Source organism: Apodemus sylvaticus, chromosome 21, assembly GCF_947179515.1.
Source record: "Apodemus sylvaticus chromosome 21, mApoSyl1.1, whole genome shotgun sequence".
Lineage (NCBI taxonomy): Eukaryota > Metazoa > Chordata > Mammalia > Rodentia > Muridae > Apodemus > Apodemus sylvaticus.
Genome location: NC_067492.1, coordinates 23,367,342 through 23,386,253, shown reverse-complemented (window position 1 = coordinate 23,386,253; position 18,912 = coordinate 23,367,342). Strand labels below are relative to the sequence as shown.

The 18,912-nt window shown below is 45.0% G+C and overlaps 1 protein-coding gene across 3 annotated transcripts in view; it reads left to right on the top strand.

Annotated features, from left to right (window-relative positions):
• Positions 1-4,067: 4,067 nt before the first annotated feature.
• The window catches only part of Slc7a6 (solute carrier family 7 member 6), a 31,262-nt gene continuing 16,417 nt past the window's right edge, over positions 4,068-18,912 (top strand). Inside the window, exons 1-2 of one of the 3 annotated variants that reach the window (XM_052166135.1) lie at positions 4,068-4,147; positions 14,327-14,885. In XM_052166135.1, the coding sequence (XP_052022095.1) occupies positions 14,363-14,885 (523 nt within the window). In that variant the 5' untranslated portion in view covers positions 4,068-4,147; positions 14,327-14,362. Of the gene's footprint in view, positions 4,169-14,326; positions 14,886-18,912 lie in introns of those variants that run through there. The other 2 variants (XM_052166133.1, XM_052166136.1) reach the window with 2 other exon arrangements.

The following is an 18,912-nucleotide window of genomic DNA, read 5'->3' as shown; positions in this document are numbered from 1 at the left end:
TTTGAGCTGCATCTGAGACTCTTCAAGGGTTCTAAGAAGAGACTCCAAGGACTGGAGAGATGGCTCAGTGGTTAAGAGCACTGACTACTCTTCTGACGGTCCTGAGTTCAAATCCCTGCAACCACATGGTGGCTCACAATCATCTGTAATGAGATCTGACACCCTCTTCTAGAGTGTCTGAAGACAGCTACAGTGTACTCACATATAATAAATAAATAAATCTTAAAAAAAAAAGATCTAAAAGAGGGCAGCACCAACAAGGGGTCCTCAAGAACTACATCCTACACCTCTAACTTCCAAAGAAACTGGGGACAAAAGGCTGTGGGGTTTTTTTGATTTGGTTTTTTCGAGACAGGGTTTCTCTGTATAGCCCTGACTGTCCTGGAACTCACTCTGTAGACCTGACCAGGCTGGCCTCAAATTCAGAAATCTACCTGCCTCTGCCTCCCAGAGTGCTGGGATTACTGCGTGTGCCACCACTGCCCAGCGAGGCTGTGGTTCTTATTAAAGCAGACTCGCTGCCAGTCACCACCCAATGAAGAATCAGTATTTCTCACGAGCTCCCAAACCTCTCCAGCCTCCAGCTTCTCTTTCCTGTGTGCACCCTGCCTTTTTGGTTCTTTCCTTGGCCTCGGCCCTTGCCTCCTCTCTTCATCTGCCCTCACTTCCCCCTCTCTCTCCTCTCCTGCCTTCTCCCACCCCCTCACCTCTCGAGGCCTGGCCTATTCGGTTGGCCCTATACAGCCTGGGCTCCTCCCAGTGCCTCCGGCTGTTCTCTCCCTCCAATCTACAATAAAAACCTTCTCTTCGGCCTTACTAGCGAGTGGTCATGCCCCTGTTCTTTCATTCCTCAGGAGGAAGGAAAGCACATCGGGAAAGGTTTAATTAAATGATTTGGCCTTTTCAGACAGAGTGTCTCCCTGTAGCCCTGGCTGTCCTGGAACTCACTCCGTAAGATCCCCTGCCTCAGCCTCCGGAGTGCTGGGATTAAAGGTGAGTGATAGGTTATTTCTCTGCCTGTGAAGTGAGCCAGTTCAAGCCTAATTAGATTATATTCCATTATCGGGAAGCTGCTCTTCGGTGGGAGAGTTCACTGTCACCAAGGAAGGGGGCCAGGGAAGTCACCTTGGGGAGAGAGGGGGTGGGAGGGGGGAGGAGAGAGAGAGAGAGAGAAGGATGTAAGCAAGGAGGAGGAGGGAGGGAGCAAGAAACCAAAATAGCTGGATTACTGTGGGAGAGCCTCTGGGGGAGGGGCCGGAGGCGACTGCGGGGTAAGAGAAGCCAGAGGCCAAGTCGGCTTTGATGTGTAAAATATGCACCTCTGGCCCTGGTTAGAGGTCCTGAACCAGTGAGAGCCACCATTGCTTGGTTGAGAGGTTGTTTTTTAAGATGTTTTTATTTTTAGTTGTGTGTGTATGTGGGTAGGTGCAGATGCCCCCAGAGTCACTCTTTCCCCATGAGCCATCTCTTCAGCCCCTTTAAGGGAGATTTGAAGCTATTTCAATTTGTATTTTAACATATCTCCTACACCATGGGGGGTGGGGGAATGTGTTAGGTTTACAGGTGTGTACAATTTCATTTCAACAGGACTTTGATGTGATAAAATTTGCACTTAGTAGGACCGCCCAATCAAGTTACAGAAGTTCCCACTTTGTAGAATTTCATAAAACAAACATTAAGAAAAAAAACTAATCTCATAATATTTGAAGCAGTTTTAGGTAGGCATGAGGCAGGTGATGCTTCCGCGGGCTGGGCTCTGAGGCAGCGAAGAACCGGCATGGAGCCTGGGGAGAGAGTTCGGCTGTTTTCAGCTGTTCCCCAAACTGCTTCCTGGTTACTCAAACCCTTCTGCGTTACCAGACTCCCCACGGAGTGGGTGGGAAGAAGGGTTTGAGTGACTGGGAAGCAGTTCCGGTGTGGTGAATTGTGTACAAAAAGATATGGAGTTGCCGGGCAGTGGTGGCGCACGCCTGTAATCCCAGCACTTGGGAGGCAGAGGCAGGCGGATTTCTGACTTAGAGGCCAGCCTGGTCTACAGAGTGAGTTCCAGGACAGCCCGGGCTACACAGAGAAACCCTGTCTCAAAAAACAAACAAACAAATAAAAATTTGGGGTTACAGCCTGTTTGTTCCTCAACAAACTAGCTTTAGCCATGCATCCTTAATAAACTAATAAAGGGAGCCAAATTATTAATGAAAAGCAGAAAAAGATTTATTCAATGTGGCTACACTGGGAAGAAGGACAAAGATAGTGATTCTGCAAATGCGTATTTGGGAGTTCCTGATGTGAGAATAGAATTTAAATTTTACTTCCCCCCCCCCCCCCGTTCTTTTTTGTTTCTGTTTCTTCTTTTCTTTCTTTTTTAATTTTTCAAGACAAGAGTTTCTGTACCAGCGTCTGCAGTCCCAGAACTGCTGTGTACCTAGAAATTCAGGTTGACCAGGAACTCGGAGATCTGCCTGTCTCTGCCTTCTGAGCGCTGGGATTAAAGACCTGTGCCACCTGCACCCAGGAGGTTTTTTGTTTTTGTTGTTGTTTCTTTTGTTTTGTTTTGTTTTTCCGAGACAGGGTTTCTCTGTGTAGCCCTGGCTGTCCTGGAACTCACTTTGTAGACCAGGCTGGCCTCGAACTCAGAGATCCACCTGCCTCTGTCTCCCCTGAGCCACCAACGCCCGGCCAGGAGGTTTTTTTTTTTTTTTTTTTTTTTTTAATTGTGTTTTGTTTTGAAACGGGTCTAACTCTGTAACCTTGGCTGAACTTGAACTGACCCAGATCTACCTCCCCCTGCCCCCCCCCCGCCCGATTAAAGGAGGTGTCACTAAACTCTAATTTAAAAAAATTTATCTTTTGTGTACGTTTGCCCGTATACATAGTGTACCACGTGCGTGCCTGTTGGGTCCGGGGAAACTGGGGTTACAGGTGGTTGTGAGCCACAGTGGGGGTGCTGGGAATAGAATCCCTTTCCTCTGAGAGTGCTCTCAACTATTTACTTTGTCCCCAGCCTGGCCTTCCACAGGGTTTCTTTGTGTAACAGCCCTGGCTGTCCCTGACAGGCTTTGTAGACCAGGCTGGCCTCGAAGTCAGAGAGATTGACTTCCCTCAGCCTCCAGAGTGCAGAGATTAAAGGGATGGGCCATCCTGCCCGGCACTATTTAAGTCTCAGTAAGGTTTAAATCTTAATCGAGAAATGCAGATAGAGTGCTATCCCTTGCAAACAAATTCCAAGTCTTTCTCTCTCAAGGTCATCTGACAAGTTGTAAATTTTTCGCCTGGAGATAAGTTGGTTGCTTTAGCTGTTTCCTCTCCTAGCCGGCTATTCCCGGAGGAAATACTGATTTCTTGGGGTCCATTTTTTTTTTTTAAAGTCTGATAGCCTAAGAGAAAATCACAACTGTCTCTTTATATTTATTCCTGCCAGACTGGTCAGTTAGAAGGTCCAGTGGAATAGAAAAGGCACGCCAGCGCCACTAGAGAGAAGATAACCTAAAAGGAGATAGAGGAGCAACCAGCAGGAGAAAAAAGGACAGGATGTCGCAGCTTCCCCAAGAGGGGTGTCTGGAGGGCCGGGGGAGACCAGGACAAGGCTAAGAGAGCAAGAAGTGGCAGCCCTCCAGGGTCGAATTGAGTCTGAACCGAATGTCAGAGCAGAGCACCGGTCCCGGGAGTGACTTTCTTCCTGGGTTCCCCAGGCTGCAGTTATCTCGATGGGGAGGCGGTCCAGAGCTCTTTGTGTCAACTGTCTGGGGTCCCACTGGGCGTGCAGTCCCCAAAGGCCAAGAAGGGCCGCTTAGAGCTCCGAGCAGCAGCATCCTCACGTGGAGCCCCGGAGGCTTCAAGTGACTGCGTGGGGAGCCCGGGGGTGTCCATCCCAGGTGCGGGTGACCGCGCCCCGATCACGGTCCGCGAGGACGGCCCCGGCGCGGCCTGCCGGAGGCTGCTCGGTAACGGTGCGCGGATCGCTGGGGCCCCGGCGTGCCCTGGTGCCCGGAAGCAACGCCGCCTGGGGCCCCCGCTGCGAGCCGCTCCGAGCCGGGTCCCCAGGCGGCGCGCGCTGTCGCGATCCGGTGCGAGTGACGTGGCGTGGGCGGGGCCTGCGGCCGGGGCGACGGCGCGAGCGAGCATCCTGGCAGCTCCGGGCCACGAGGAGGTAACTGGCGGGGCCGAGGAGGTGAGGGGCTGGCTCCGGTTCGGCCCGGGCCGTCTAAGTGTGCGGCCGAACGCTCTGCGTGGCCTCCGTCGCCGCGTGCCGGGTGCCGGCCGGAAACCGCGTGGGGCGGAGGGCGCGGGAGAGACGCCGCGGCTGAGAGGAGGACGCCGGGAGCGTGGGTTCCCGAGTGGACGGTGGCGTGAGGCAGACGCGGGCGGGCGGGCGAGCGCGCGCGCGTGTGAGAGACCCTGAGTGGCTTTGTGAGTGTGCAAGAGTGTGAGGGGGGCTCTGTGTGTGTGTGTGTGTGTGTGTGAGAGAGAGAGAGACGGAAAAACCCAGAGTGTGAGAGGAAAACCGTGGGCGTGAGGGTGGTGACCCTGCAGTGTGTGCGACCCTGAGAGAGACGGGCACGGGGAAGGAGGTTTGAGAGTGAGAGAAGCGAAGGGCGTAAGGACCGAGCCCTTCGCGGTCTGGGACCGTGGTGTGAGCCTGAGTGATCCTCCCGGGAGCACCGAGAGCTGGCTGAGGAGTCCGAGGAGGAGGAAGCGGCCGCGCGCGCGCGGGGCCGTGAGTGAGGAGAGGGCAGAGGCTGCAGGGCGGGTGTGTGAATGCAGGAATGCAGCCTCTGGGGGCTGTTGGAACCTCTGACTCGTGTTGGGACACAAGAGGGCTGAGGTATTGGCGTTTGGGAACACGGTGCTCTCGTGCCTCGTGTTGAGTGTCTCCGTATTTTGTCATCTCATGTCACAAATGTCAGGAAATATTTGGGAAGTATTCTGAAAATTCTGGTCTGTGCGCTGGGCCAAAAGGCTGGTCGCGGTGTTGTGTAATGGGTCAGTATAAATAGAAAACATCTAATTTAACAAGTCTTGGGGAACCGGTTGAGAACACTGGGTTACATGTTGGAAAGAATTCAGTCTCTGCTGTTAAGGGAGTTGGAGACGACTCCTCAGTTTTGGGCAGCTAATCTAACAGGCTATATGCTCAGCTCTTTGACTCCTTATATCTGAGAGCCGATCCTGGATTTGAAGATTTAGCAGGAACAGATTTAAAGTCTGGAACTGCTTCCTGGGGTCATTTTTACTTCTTTACCTGGTGAGGTCCTTCAGGTAAGCTACTTGTTAAAGTTCCATTGTGATTTCATACAGATGGCTTTTGCTTCCTGACTTGGGTCTTAGGCTACTTACTTGATTTTTCTTTCCTGGCGAATCGCAATCCTGATGGAGATAGACGGCCTTGGACAGTACTTGCCATGCAAAGAAGTCTTGCGTTTCATTTCTAGCACCTGGAGCCAGAGAGAAAAAGAAAGACAAAGATAGAAACCATAAGCCAGATTACCCCCCCCCCCCTTGGAGACAGGGTTTCTGTGTATAGCCCTGGTTGGACTCTTCTCTGTAGACAAGGCTGGCCTTGAACTCAGAGATTAGCCTGTCCCTCTAGGCCCCCCCTCCCCACCCTGCTCGTTGGGATTAACACCACTATGCCCAGCTTTTCTTTTTTTTAAATCTAAAGTATATTCCATTTATGTGGCTGATCTACCAAGTTTCTTGGTAGAGGAAATTTCCTGACATTTTTGCTTTCTTACGATAGTCTCCAGAGTATGGAGATGTTTCTACAAAAGTTGTGTAAATGATGCTCTTTTTGGTTTTTTGGATCCCCCCCTTTCCTCCCCCCCCCCCCCAGGGTTTCTCTGTGTAGCCCTGGCTGTCCTGGAACTCACTCAGTACACCAGGCTGGCCTCAAACTCAGAAATCAGAGAACTCAGAGGCATGCCTCTGCCTCCCAGAGTGTTGGGATCACAGGTGTGCGCCATCTCCGCCTGGCTGTAAAAGAAGCTCTTATCAGGGTTTCTTGGAGTAGCTCTGACTGTCCTGGAGCTCACTCTATAAGCCAGGCTGACCTTGAACTCACAGATCTTCCTGCCTCTGCCTCCTTGCTGGAAGAAATATCATCCTGATGCTTTCTGCAAGTTAATTTTTTTGATAAGTAACTAAGAACTTATTCTTTGTTGTAGAGATTGAATGGCCAAAACAGAGAAGTAGGTAGTCCTTCCTGTAAGGAATTATTTTCTTCTTGGAACCTGACCAATTTGTGATGAAACAACTTTAAAAGATGTGAATTTTTGCTGGGCAGTGGTGGTGCATGCCTTTAATTGGCACTTGGGAGGCAGAGGCAGGCGGATTTCTGAGTTTGAGACCAGCCTGGTCTACAGAGTGAGTTCCAGGACAGCCAGGACTACACAGAGAAACCCTGTCTCGAAAGAAACTGAAAGAAAGAAAGAAAGAAAGAAAGAAAGAAAGAAAGAAAGAAAGAAAGAAAGAAAGAAAGAAAGAAAGAAAGAGAAAGAAAGACAAACAAGAAACCAGAACCATGGAAAAAAACTATAGCAAATACTGTTGAAGTAAAAGTATCTTATCCATTGTGATTGGAAATAAATTATATCTAAGTTACCGATAGTTTCCATAAAAAGAGAAACACCTTTTGTTACTTGAAAAAAAAAAAGTTGTATTTTGCCGGGCAGTGGTGGCGTATGCCTTTAATCCCAGCACTTGGGAGGCAGTGGCAGACGGATTTCTAAATTCAAGACCAGCCTGGTCTACAGAGTGAGTTCCAGGACAGCCAGGGCTACACAGAGAAACCCTGTCTCAACCTGCCCCCCCCCCCAAAAAAAAAAAAGAAAGAAAGAAAGAAAGAAAGAAAGAAAGAAAGAAAAATAAAAAAGTTATACAATAAATATATTAATTTTTATATTGATTACTTTTTCCTTTAAAAATTGCAAATGATAATAGTTACCTTATTAAATTTGTAGGGGGTCTGGGAAACTCATTTACAACCTGCTGCAAGAGCCGCTGGAAAATAGGATGAAATCCTGCAAGAAACTGGTGTTTCCTCCTCCTCCTCTTTTTCTTTTCATTGCTGGGGATTGAACCCAGCACCTCAAGCCTCATTCCTGCTAAATGTGCACTCTATGCATTGAGATGTGTCTTTACAAGTAGAGTGTAACATTGTTATTTCAAGAAAGGATCTTTTGAGGGGGTATATTGAATGATTCATGGAATTTTTTTTTTGGTAGTGACACTAGTAACTATGTATCATTGTTTTATACTGATTTATTTTACCTATTGTAAAAACAATTGACGTCAACTCAGGTGATTTGTTAGGATTTCTGATAACCCACTTTTTTTTTGTTTGTTTTTTTTGAGACAGGCTTTCTCTGTGTAGCCCTGGCTGTCCTGGAACTCTGTAGACTAGGCTGGCTTCGAACTCAGAAATCTGCCTGCCTCTGCCTCCCAAGTGCTGGGACTAAAGGTGTGCACCACCACTGCCCGGCGGATAACCCACTTCTCCCACTTCTAATACCAGATTTGATATTGGCTTAAAGTTGGTCACTTAAGCCAGCAGTTGTTATCCCATTGTTTCAGAGTCTGCAGATCTCTATGGGGATGGGATAGACCATGCCTTTTTCATACATAAGGAGTCCTTTTCTGAGTCTGTGCATGCTGTGGGACTGATTAAATGCAATTTAAATCATTACTGTAGTCATGGGAACTTTCTTGTCATTATTATTTTCATTAGCTTTTACCTGAAAAGCAAGTACACACCAGAATGTCTGGGGTTTATACTGGTCTAAATACTGAGTTCTAGGACAGCTTGGCTTCTGATTTAGAGAGAGACATTGTGTCAAAAGGACACCCCCCACATACATATACATACACACATACATACATATACACATACATACATATGCACACACATGTCTTGTTTTTTTGTAATTTAAGAAAAAGATTGCTTTTAAAATTGTGTTTGTGATGTGTTCTTTCTCCATGGTGTCTTTGTGAGGGTATCAGATCTGCTGGAAGGAACTGCAATTACAGAAAATTGTGAGCTGGGGTGTTGAGAGTGAGCCCTGGTCCTATGAAGAACAGCCGGTGCTCTTAGCTGCAGAGCCATCTCTCCAGCTGCATAAGGTCTACATATCTGTATGTGGCCCAGAACTCAGAGATCCACCTGCCTCTCCTTCCCAAGTGCAGGGATTAAAGGCGTGCTCCACACTACCCCGACCTGTGTGTGTATTTTTTAAACAGCTTTAAACAAAAGCATCTTTTTGTTTTGTTTCATTTATATTGGCTTTTAAAATTCTTTTGTTTTTTATGTGTATGTGAGTGTGAATACATTAGAACAATGGGATGTGAAGGTCAGAGGACAACTTTTGGGAGTTGGTTCCCATCTTCCAACTTGTTGAGACGAAAATTTGTCTTCCTGATTGTCCAGGTTATCTGGTGGCCAGCTTCCTGCTGATTTTTCAGTCTGAGCCTCCTATCTGGCTCCATTGCAGTGCTGAGATTACATACTGTACATGTGGCTTTTTCATGTGTTCTGGGAATTGAACTTGGCTCATAGTACTAGCAAATGCTATTTACCTGCTGAGCCACTTTTCTGGCCTCTTTTTTGAGACATGGTCTCTCTATGTAGTCAAGGATACACTTTGGTTTGTTATCCTTCTACCTTAGTTTGTTCTCCCCAGTTTTATCATTGTAGGTACGTACCACCATGCTGGGTGTCCAACTTCCTTTTGATTTATGTTTACTTCCTTTTTTTGAAACACACTGTAGCCTAGGCTGGAGTCTCATGCAACCTTGGCTGCCTTTGCATTCGATATGTAGTTGAGAATAAATGATTTCAATCCTTGGCCTTCAGTTTCTGAGTCCTGAGATTGTAGGATGGGCATCTCTGCTGGGTTTATGCTGTACTGGAGAGCAAACTGAGGGCTCTGTGCATACTTGGCAAATGCTTTACTGACTCAGCTATATACCCTACCTGTTTGGGTTTTTTTAATTTTAATTTTTCTCCTTTTCTCAGTAGCTTATTTCCTATAGATTGCGTATTGGGATTTGCTTTGTAGCCAGTCTAACACTATTAATAGTATCTTTTTTTTTCTTTTCTTTTTTTTTTTTTAAGAGATTTATTTTATGTGAGTGCACTGTCACTGTCTTCAGACACACTGGAAAAGGGCATTGGATCCCATTACAGAAGGTTGTGAGCCACCATGTGGTTGCTGGGAATTGAACTCAGGACTTCTGGAAGAGCAGTCTGTGCTCTTAACTGCTGAGCCATCTCTCCAGCCCCCTATAAATAGTATCTTTAGCTGAATTAAAATCTGCTATTTCAGATAGACTTGATACACCCCTGCGGTCTCAGTGTTCAGGACTCAGGATTCCTGTAGCCGCAAGTATGAGGTCAACCTCCTGTATAGACGTGTCACTACACCAGCTCTCTACTGTTGGCTTATTAGTTATTCCTCTTCTTTAATATTTTTTTAATTGTTGCCCTAATTTTACAGTGTAAATTTTACTGGCCTCCAGGGAATAGGGCCATAATTATATGGTTGGCAAGTTCTCTACTACTGAGCTATATTTTATAAAGTGTCATGAGGCTTTAATCACAGTCTACTCTTAAATTATATGTTCCTTCACTATAATGTAAGAACCTTATAACAGTAGTTTCCCAACTTTTGCCTGCTATTTTTTATGATAGTATTGATGTACATTTTTTTTTTTTTAATGCTACAAACCTACAGTGTATTTCTGCACTTTTTTCTTTAGGCTTCATTTATATTCTAAATAAGTTTAAACTTTTTTTTTTTTTTTCCACTTAAGACCATTTGATAGTGGTTGTTTTGTTTATTGGGACTACAGGCCACTGATTGCAGCTGGCTCTCCATTATATTTATTTTAAATAGTCTGAGTTTCTAATATCTGAGTCCTCTTTAAGTCCAGACATGGCGATTACTTGCCTCTAGAGAGTGGATTGTTGTTGTTGTTGTTGGTTGTTGTTGTTGTTCTTATTCTTCAACTTATAATTTGTTAGTGATTGCCATAGTTTGTAGAACAGAAGAAAATTGAGGTATATAATTTTTATTCAGAGAAATGGGTATGACCCTTTTGTAAGGTTGTTGGTAGAAGAGTTTGAGCTGATTATATAGAATTGTGTTGGGTTTTTTTATTGCCTTAGGTGACTTTGCCTTCAAATTCTTCCCATATCTCCTTGCCCTTGGGCTTGGTTTGCTTTGCTTTGCTATGAGGAAGACTTTTTCTCAAAGTTTATGCTCTACTCTCAGCTTTAGCTCTTCTCAGTGAATGGTCTGCTATATGCAGAACTTGTAGTGGGGAGCAGGGAAGGTCTCTTTAGTGGGGAGCAGGGAGATTCTCTTTTTGTTTTGGTTCAATCTTGTGTCTGGTTGGGATAGATCTTTCTGGGTTATTCTGCCTGGCATAGAGGTTATCTTCTCAGTGGGTTTGACTAGTATTTCATGTCCCTGCACAAATGATTTTTTGTTGTTACTCTTCTTCCTTTTGTTTTTGAAATGGTGTACAAATTATCTCTTAATCTTTCTCAAGTGTCTAACCCAACTTTATCATGATTTCCTCTTCTTCATCTTCAAAACCCTTTTATTGATGCACATGAATGCATGTATTGTAAAGGTCAGAGGCAACTTGTGGTAGTTGGTACCATGTGGATTCTGGGGGTCAAAATCAGGTCATCAGGCTTCTTAACAAATGCCTTTGCCCACTGAGCCATCTCTCTGGTTCAAGCCTTTGCGTTTTATTTAAGAGTTTTCTATTGTCTAGCAGAAATTTATATACTATACTAACTAACTATATATATATATATATATATATATATACACACATAGGTGTGTGTGCATATATATTAATATGTAGTTATATGTTTATGTATAATACTAACAGAAGGTCAGTGAGACTTTTGGAAAGAACAGCTAAAGGTCAGAGGATGGTGAGGTGCAGCTAGCTGGTGAATCCTGGTCTCTTGACTATGGGATTTCTGGTCTCGTCTTCCTTGTTTCCATGCTGCCATGTCACATTGACTTGTTCTGAGGCCATGATCCACGCCCATACTGATTTTGCTTATTGCTGAGTCTTTACAGCCATGGAGAGTGAGGTGCTTGGCAGGTTTTCTAGAGGAATGTGAGGTGGAGGGGTTAGATTTAGAAGACAGGTAAGGAATGGCCTTCGGGTTTTGTGGCCAAGCAGGCCTGGAATTTAGCCATCTGTCCTTAGGAGTTTACTGTCGTTATTTCACAATTTTGTTCTTGGGTTAAAAAGATAGGGGTTTTAATTACTTTGCCCAAGGACAGGGTTATCTTAATAATTGTGTTTGGTATTTGAATGAAGAAAAGGAGAAAGAAAACTTTCTTCTTGGCTGAAGGGAAGAGTCCTTAGTAAACTGCTCGTCCCTCATTCAGATGCTGAGACTGAGGTTCTAGGCAAGAGGTCTTCTAGGGCTGAGACTGGTTTGCATAGCACATCCCTGCAGAGCAAGCCACTGAGGACTTTGTGTAGTGTATCAGGTGCACCAGTGCCAAGTTGTTTACGTACAAGAATACCCCATAACACTTTCAACTAAATTTTGGTGGACTTGAAGCGATTGGAATGGTCTCAAGGGCCAGGCTTTTCTGCCTATCCCTGTATTGAGTTAGGTAGAAAAGGTACCCTGAAGGTTTCTTTGTACCTCACTGAGAGTTTGCACTCCAAGCTAGTTACTGGATTTATTCCCATGGAAACCCAGACTCACTTGACAGACATGTGAAGCAAATATGCTTCCACATGCTTGCATAGGGAAACCTGCATAGCTTAGTGCCAAGAATGAGCAGTGCTTTCTAGACTTTAATAAGTCTAGTCTTATTAAAGTAGAGATAGGCTGGGTTCATTCTTCTGGACTTCGAGAAGTTTCTCATATCCCAGACAAGCTTTTTAATTTGGGCCCACGCCCAGACTCTTGGAAGGGGATTAGGACAATTAAGGCAAGGGTTTTGTGTGGGGTCTGTGGAGATAGGATTTTCCCCTAATTTACTCCCCTGAGAACTGACCTTGGTTCTTTTGCTCTGAGGCATGTGAAGCCAGGATCTGATATTGGTATTTTGTCTTATTTTTGTTCTTCTGTCCTTCAGCCACACCCCACCCCCAGGTTTTTGAAAAATGACCGGGTCTCACTATGACTTTGAACTTGAGATCTCCTTGCCTCAGCCTCCCAAGTGCTGGAATTAACAGGTGTGTTCCAGTCTGCATAGCTTTATATCTTTGTTGAGTAGAGCAGATTGCATTTTTTTTTTTTTTTTTTTTTTTTGGTTTTTTGGATTTGTTTTTTTCGAGACAGGGTTTCTCTGTGTAGTCCTGGCTGTCCTGGAACTCACTCTGTAGACCAGGCTGGCCTCGGACTCAGAAATCCACCTGCCTCTGCCTCCCAGAGTGCTGGGATTACAGGTGTGAGCCACCACTGCCCAGCACAGATTGCATTTTTACCTCCAGAAGTTATCCCTGTGACCTTGAAGGACTCCTAGGTGGCAATTTATGGCCTGCCACATTCCTCTTCCAGAAGGTGGGGTAGGTTCAGTGCAAGGAGAAGGCCAGGCTGGGTAGAGTCAGGAGATTTGCTCGTCTTTTGACAGAGCCTTCTTAGGTAAGATAACGTAGAATCCACTTTCCTTTGGGTTGGTTTAACTCTGACCCAAAGAGAGTGAGTGTGTTTCTGTACACACCCATGGCATCTTTTCAAGATGCTTTCCAGTCAGCCCTGGTTCTGTAACTAAGAGGAGGCTATGGCTTTGGTTAGGTGGCAAGACTTGGAATTATCTTGGGAGAATTGCTGTGTAGCCTCAGATGGTAGTGAGGAGCATGCAGAAGAGAAAAGCAGATAAACCAGTGGCAGGCCAGCCCCCAGTTAGGGTGCCCCTGGCTGTCCATTTCCCCCTCCTTTTTATAATCTCAGAAGAGGTTTGGATAATTGAGAAAAGAAAGGTATTGAGCCAGCAAACAGTAATATATGAGGTAAGGTGGGTGTTGTATACATGGGTATGTTTTCATGAAGATCTCTGCAACAACGTCAATACTCCTTCCTTCCTTCCTTCCTTCCTTCCTTCCTTCCTTCCTTCCTTCCTTCCTTCCTTCTTTCCTTCCTTCCTTCCTTCCTTTCTCTTTTTCCTGAGACAGGGTTTCTCTGTATTGTCTTGTCTGCTCAGGAACTCTCTTTACTCTGTAGATGAAGCTGGCTTTGAACTCAGAGATCTGGCTGCCTCTGCCTCCGTGATGCTGGGATTAAAAGTGTGTGCCAGCACATCAAGCCATATTAGTGATGAACCATCCTTCTTAGCATATTTTTCTTTTCTTTTCTTTTCTTTTCTTTTCTTTTCTTTTCTTTTCTTTTCTTTTCTTTTCTTTTCTTTTCTTTTCTTTCCTTCCTTCCTTCCTTCCTTCCTTCCTTCCTTCCTTCCTTCCTTCCTTCCTTCCTTCCTTCCTTCCTTTCTTTAGGTTTTTTTGGATTTGTTTTTTTTTTTTTTCCAAGACAGGGTTTCTCTGTATAGCCCTGGCTGTCCTGGAACTCACTCTGTAGACCAGGCTGGTCTCGAACTCAGAAATCCGCCTGCCTCTGCCTCCCAGAGTGCTGGGATTACAGGCGTGTGCCACCACCGCCTAGCGCTCAGCATATTCTTAAACCTTCTTCCATGTAACTGCAGAGTTTTTCACATGTGCCTGAATTCCTCTAGAAGTCACTTAAACAGTACAAATCACTGTTTACAAAGAGCTAAGAGCAGGATTTCCTGGAATGAACTTTCTAGTTTTCACTGTGGTCTCATTCATCCTTGAGGCTAGGGAGTGCTATGCGTCTGCTATAGGTAGGTACTCTGGTTTTCTCTGAAGGACAAGTTTGTGAGCTTTAGCACCTTTAATTCTTCTAGCACTCGAGTTTGAGATCAGCTTGGTCTTAACAGTGAGTTCCAGGATAGCCAGGGCCACATAGGCTGACTTTGTCTCAAACAATCAAATAAATATAATTGAGCAAAACTAGGGAGGATCTACTGTGGACAAATATAGTTTTGCTGGCCTCTTTGCTCAGTAAGGCAGATCTCTTGTTGGAAGCTATCATTAGGTTGGAACTGAGTGCTTCTGTTGGTCTTACTTACTTAGGAGCATTGGATGCTGCCTACCTCCAGTTCCCTGGGTCTTATGATTGAAACTGGGACAATCCTGTTGTGTTGTATGTGTTGCATGCTCTACCTAAGCAGGTGGTGGGCAGGGAAATCTGTCTGACTGGCAGGTGTAACTAGGCTGGAGTCACATTAAACTCCTGCCCTAGCCTTAACACACTTCTTTTCCTTGCCAGGCCACACTAAACACAGGTGTACAGGAACCGTTTGCCATGGAAGCCAGGGAGCTTGGGAGCCCCACCCCCACCTACCATCTTCTCCCCAAGGCCAACCAGCACGCCGTAAAAGAAGATGCCAGCTCACCATCTCAAGGGTCTCCAGAGACTATGCAGCTGAAGAAGGAGATCTCCTTGCTGAACGGGGTCAGCCTGGTGGTGGGCAACATGATTGGCTCAGGGATCTTTGTCTCGCCCAAGGGCGTTCTAAAGTACACTGCTTCCTATGGGCTGTCACTCGTAGTGTGGGCCATCGGTGGGCTCTTCTCTGTTGTGGGTGCCCTTTGCTACGCAGAGCTGGGGACCACTATCACCAAGTCAGGGGCTAGCTATGCTTATATTCTAGAGGCCTTCGGGGGCTTCATTGCCTTTATCCGTCTATGGGTCTCACTTCTAATTGTTGAGCCCACCAGTCAGGCCATCATCGCCATCACCTTCGCTAACTATATCATCAAGCCCTCCTTCCCCACCTGTGATCCTCCATACCTGGCCTGCCGTCTCCTCGCTGCTGCCTGCATATGTAAGTATGGGCAGGGAGCAGGTGTGGAGGTGTGGGGTGCTGTATTCTTTGTCTGGGTACCTGATACCTGAAGGTTTTATTTTGCTCTTTAGGGAAGGAAGTTATGAGGCATCATCATACCTTTTGAAAAAATAATTTCATCACTTATTTGGTTCTGAGAGATAAGTAAACAGAAAGGGAATGGGAGAAGTTTACGTCTGCTCATGGCTTTTGGGGCCTTAGGTTCCTCTTATTCTTATCTGTGCCATATTTCTGTTCCCTACTCTATGAGGCAGGTTGATACATGTCTTGTATTTGTCTTACCAAGTGATTTTTTTTTTCCCCTCTTGGAGGGCCAGCAAGATATTTTGAATGATGTCAACATCACTATTTGTAACTTATCTCACTCAGAGAGCAAGTCAGAGCAAGGTTATTTATTGTGACAGCGAAGTCCGTGTGCTCCCAGCTTTTCATTAAAAACTAGTTTAAAGGCATCAAAGAGGAAATAGGCTTCTCTGGATGATGGGGGTCCCTCTTTCCTGTCACTGCTGCTTTTTGTGACCTGTTCTAAGCAGCAGCCACCACACCAAAAGGCCCTTTCCCGTTGGTGTTTCAGATTTCTTTACAGTGACTTTGTAAACAAGCTCTGCCTGCTGCCACCAGATGATGTTTTTTACAACAGGAGCGGGAGAGATCCCAGGGGACCCCTATTTCTTTTCTTTTCTTTTCAGAGGGAGAAAAGGATATTTAGTGTAAAATCATGGAAATGAGAGAAGATTGCTATGAACTTAACCAGCCTTGTAGAGCTAGTGATGTGGCTAGCACCTGATCTTGGGTTTCTTAGCACCTTGCGTCCACAAGTACTTAATCATATTCTGTTCTTATTTTTATCTCTGCTTGCAAAAACTTTGGTTTTAAATATAGTTTATTGACAATTTTAAAAATAGGTCAATAATAGAATGGAGTTAGCAAAAAAAAAAAAAAAAAACGATTATTGTGTACCTTGACTCCTGACTTTAAGGGCTTCGTTAAGGGCAAACAATAAAGCTAACCTCTTCATATTCCTTGAGACTGAGGAAATAGATATCCATGGGAAGAGGAAGCCAGGTGGGACTCAGCTAGATGTTCTTTTTTTCCTTGGCTCTCTGTCTAATAGGGTTTCACCATATAGTTTCCGGCTTCATCGAGATTTTTAAAGACTGAATTTAGCCAAGTATAGTAGTGCACAGTTTTGGTTCCAGTACTTTGGAAGAAGAGGCAGTCATATTTCTGTGAGTTGAGGGTAGCTTATTCTACATAGTGAGTTCCAGGCCAGTCATGGCTACACAATGTGGTCCTGTCTCAAAGCAATTAGACACACAAATAAAAAATAAACTGGGTAGTGGTGCACTTGAAAGGCACAGGCAGGTAGATCTCTGAATTTAAGGCTAGCTTGCTTTATAGAGTAAGTTTTAGGACAGCTAGGACTATACACACAGTGAAACCCTGTCTTGAAAACCAAACCAAACCAAAAAATCAGGACAGTAGTTTTATGAACTGAGTCTGCCGGCTCACACCTATAATCCTATTACTTGGGAAGCAGAGGCAAAAGAATTGCCAAGGCCAACTTGGGTTTCCTATCAAGTGCCAGGCCAGCCAGGGCTACTTTGTGAAACCCTGTCTTAAACAAGCAAATAACCTGGTGAGTATCTCAGTCGGTAAAGGCACTTAGCTGCCAAGGTTGACAACTTGAATTGATTCTCGTAGGATCACGTGGTGGAAATGGAAAACCTACTCCCACAGGTGTGCTCTGACTGACATCCTTAAAGTGAGAGCACTCACAAACATACACACAATAAAGATAACATTTAGAGCATCTGCACAGTTCTTCGCATTGAGTTTTACAAGGGAATTCTTGCGTATAAGAGAATGGGCATGACCAATTATCCGATCGTTCATGTGTTATGCAGTTGCTCTTTAGAAGGCTTTATGCATTTGCGCTCCTGTGTGCACACCTCACGGTGCCTATGCATTGGTGTGACAGCAGAAGTGTGATTCAGAGAGCAGCCAGGCCTAAGGGTACTGGTAACTGGTATGTATGATTTGATTTTTTTTTTTTTTTTTTTTTTGGTTTTTTGGATTTGGGAGACAGGGTTTCTCTGTGTAGCCCTAGCTGTCCTGGAGCTCACTCTGTAGACCAGGCTGGCCTTGAACTCAAGAAATCCACCTGCCTCTGCCTCCCAGAGTGCTGGCATTACAGGCATGCGCCACCACCGCCTGGCGATTTGGGTTTTTTTGAAAAAGAAAAATAATTTTTTTTTAAATGTATTCATATGTATGGGCATTTTGTCTTGTCTATGTACTATGCATGTGCCTAGTGTCCTGAGAGACCAGAAAAGACATTAGGTGCACTGAAATGCAGTTATTGATGGTTGTGAGCTGCGGTGTAAGTGCTGGGTCCTCTAGAAGAACAGCCATTGCTCTTAACCACTGAGCGTCTCTCCAGCCTCGTGTTTTTGTTTTAAGATTTACTCATTTGCAGAGCCATCTCTGCAGCCCCTATGGTTTTGGATACATGGAAGATTATTATTTTCATTTGCTAACACACCCCCTTATGATTCTTCCCATGTTATCTTGGGCACAGAAAGCCCATCCTCATACCAAGAATTTATCTTTTGATTGAAAGATTGGCATCACCTCCTAGAAATGTAGCCATGGGGTTTCTGGTTCTTTTTCACTCACAGTATATTTTTACCCAGGTTTCCTAGGATTGCAGTTCTGAGCCCCATTTCTCAGAAGCACAAGCATTTCCAGAATTCATATCTGAGGGCAAGAACTTGTCAAAGTAAGGTTAAGTTTTTTTTTTTTTTAAATATTTATTTATTTATTATTATATGTAAGTACACTGTAGCTGTCTTCAGACACCAGAATAGGGTGTCAGATCTCTTTACGGATGGTTGTGAGCCACCATGTGGATGCTGGGATTTGAACTCATGACCTTTGGAAGAGCAGTCGGTGCTCTTACCAGCTGAGCCATCTCTCCAGCCCAGGTTAAGTTGTCAAATAAAACCATGTTGCATTCTAACCAATGAGGCTTTGGGATTCAGCTTATTTTGGAATTTAGGGCATAAGCTCAGACTTTAAACAGAGCGTAGATATGGTAGAAGGGAGACTGTTTGGGTAGGAATGACATTGCGAGCAATATGATCTCTGAGGTGAAAAAAATGAAGGATCCTCACTGAGTCCTACCTGAAGTTTTGATAGGTAGGAAATGACATTTTGAAATTAAGACATAGAAAGGTGCACCTTGTTGGTAGAGAATGAGACATTAGAGGAATACACCTTGTTGACTGGGAGATTGCACAAAGATTTTGATTTTTCTAGTCAGAGGCTGGAGAGATGGCTTAGTCATTAAGAACACTTACTGGTCAGGATAGAGTGGTGGTGCACACCTTTAATCCCAGCACTTGAGAGGCAGAGATATGTGGGTCTCTGAGTTCAGGGCCAGTCTGGTCTGCAGAGCAGGTTCCAGGACAGCCAGTGCTACGTAGAAAACTCTGTCTCAACAATAAGAGCTCTTTACTGTTTACTGTTGTTCTTCAGTTCTAGGCACCTACATCAGGTGGCTTACTTCTGCCAATATCGTCAGCTCCAGGGGTAGTCAGAGCCTTTGGACTCCACATTTACCCACAATCTAGTGCATATGACCTACACGCAGGCACATACATACATATGACTAAAAATAATAAAAATAAGCATTAGAATTTTTTTTCAGACAGGGTCTCACTGTGTAACTTATAGACCAGTGAGCCTTGAACTCAAAGAGATCTGATATCTTCCTTGTCTCTCCCAAGTGTGGGGATCAAAAGTGTGTGCCACTTACGCTGGGCTCTTTTTTTTTTTTTTTATTCTAGAATGTAGGATCCAGGAAGTGTCCATATGTTTAGTACTGGGGCACAGGCTATGAGGCCTGTATGCAGGCTGGATTGGCCCACAGACTTGTTAGACCTGTACAATTACACAGTTCTCTCTCTCTCTCTCTCTCTCCCTCTCCTTCCCTCCCTCCCTT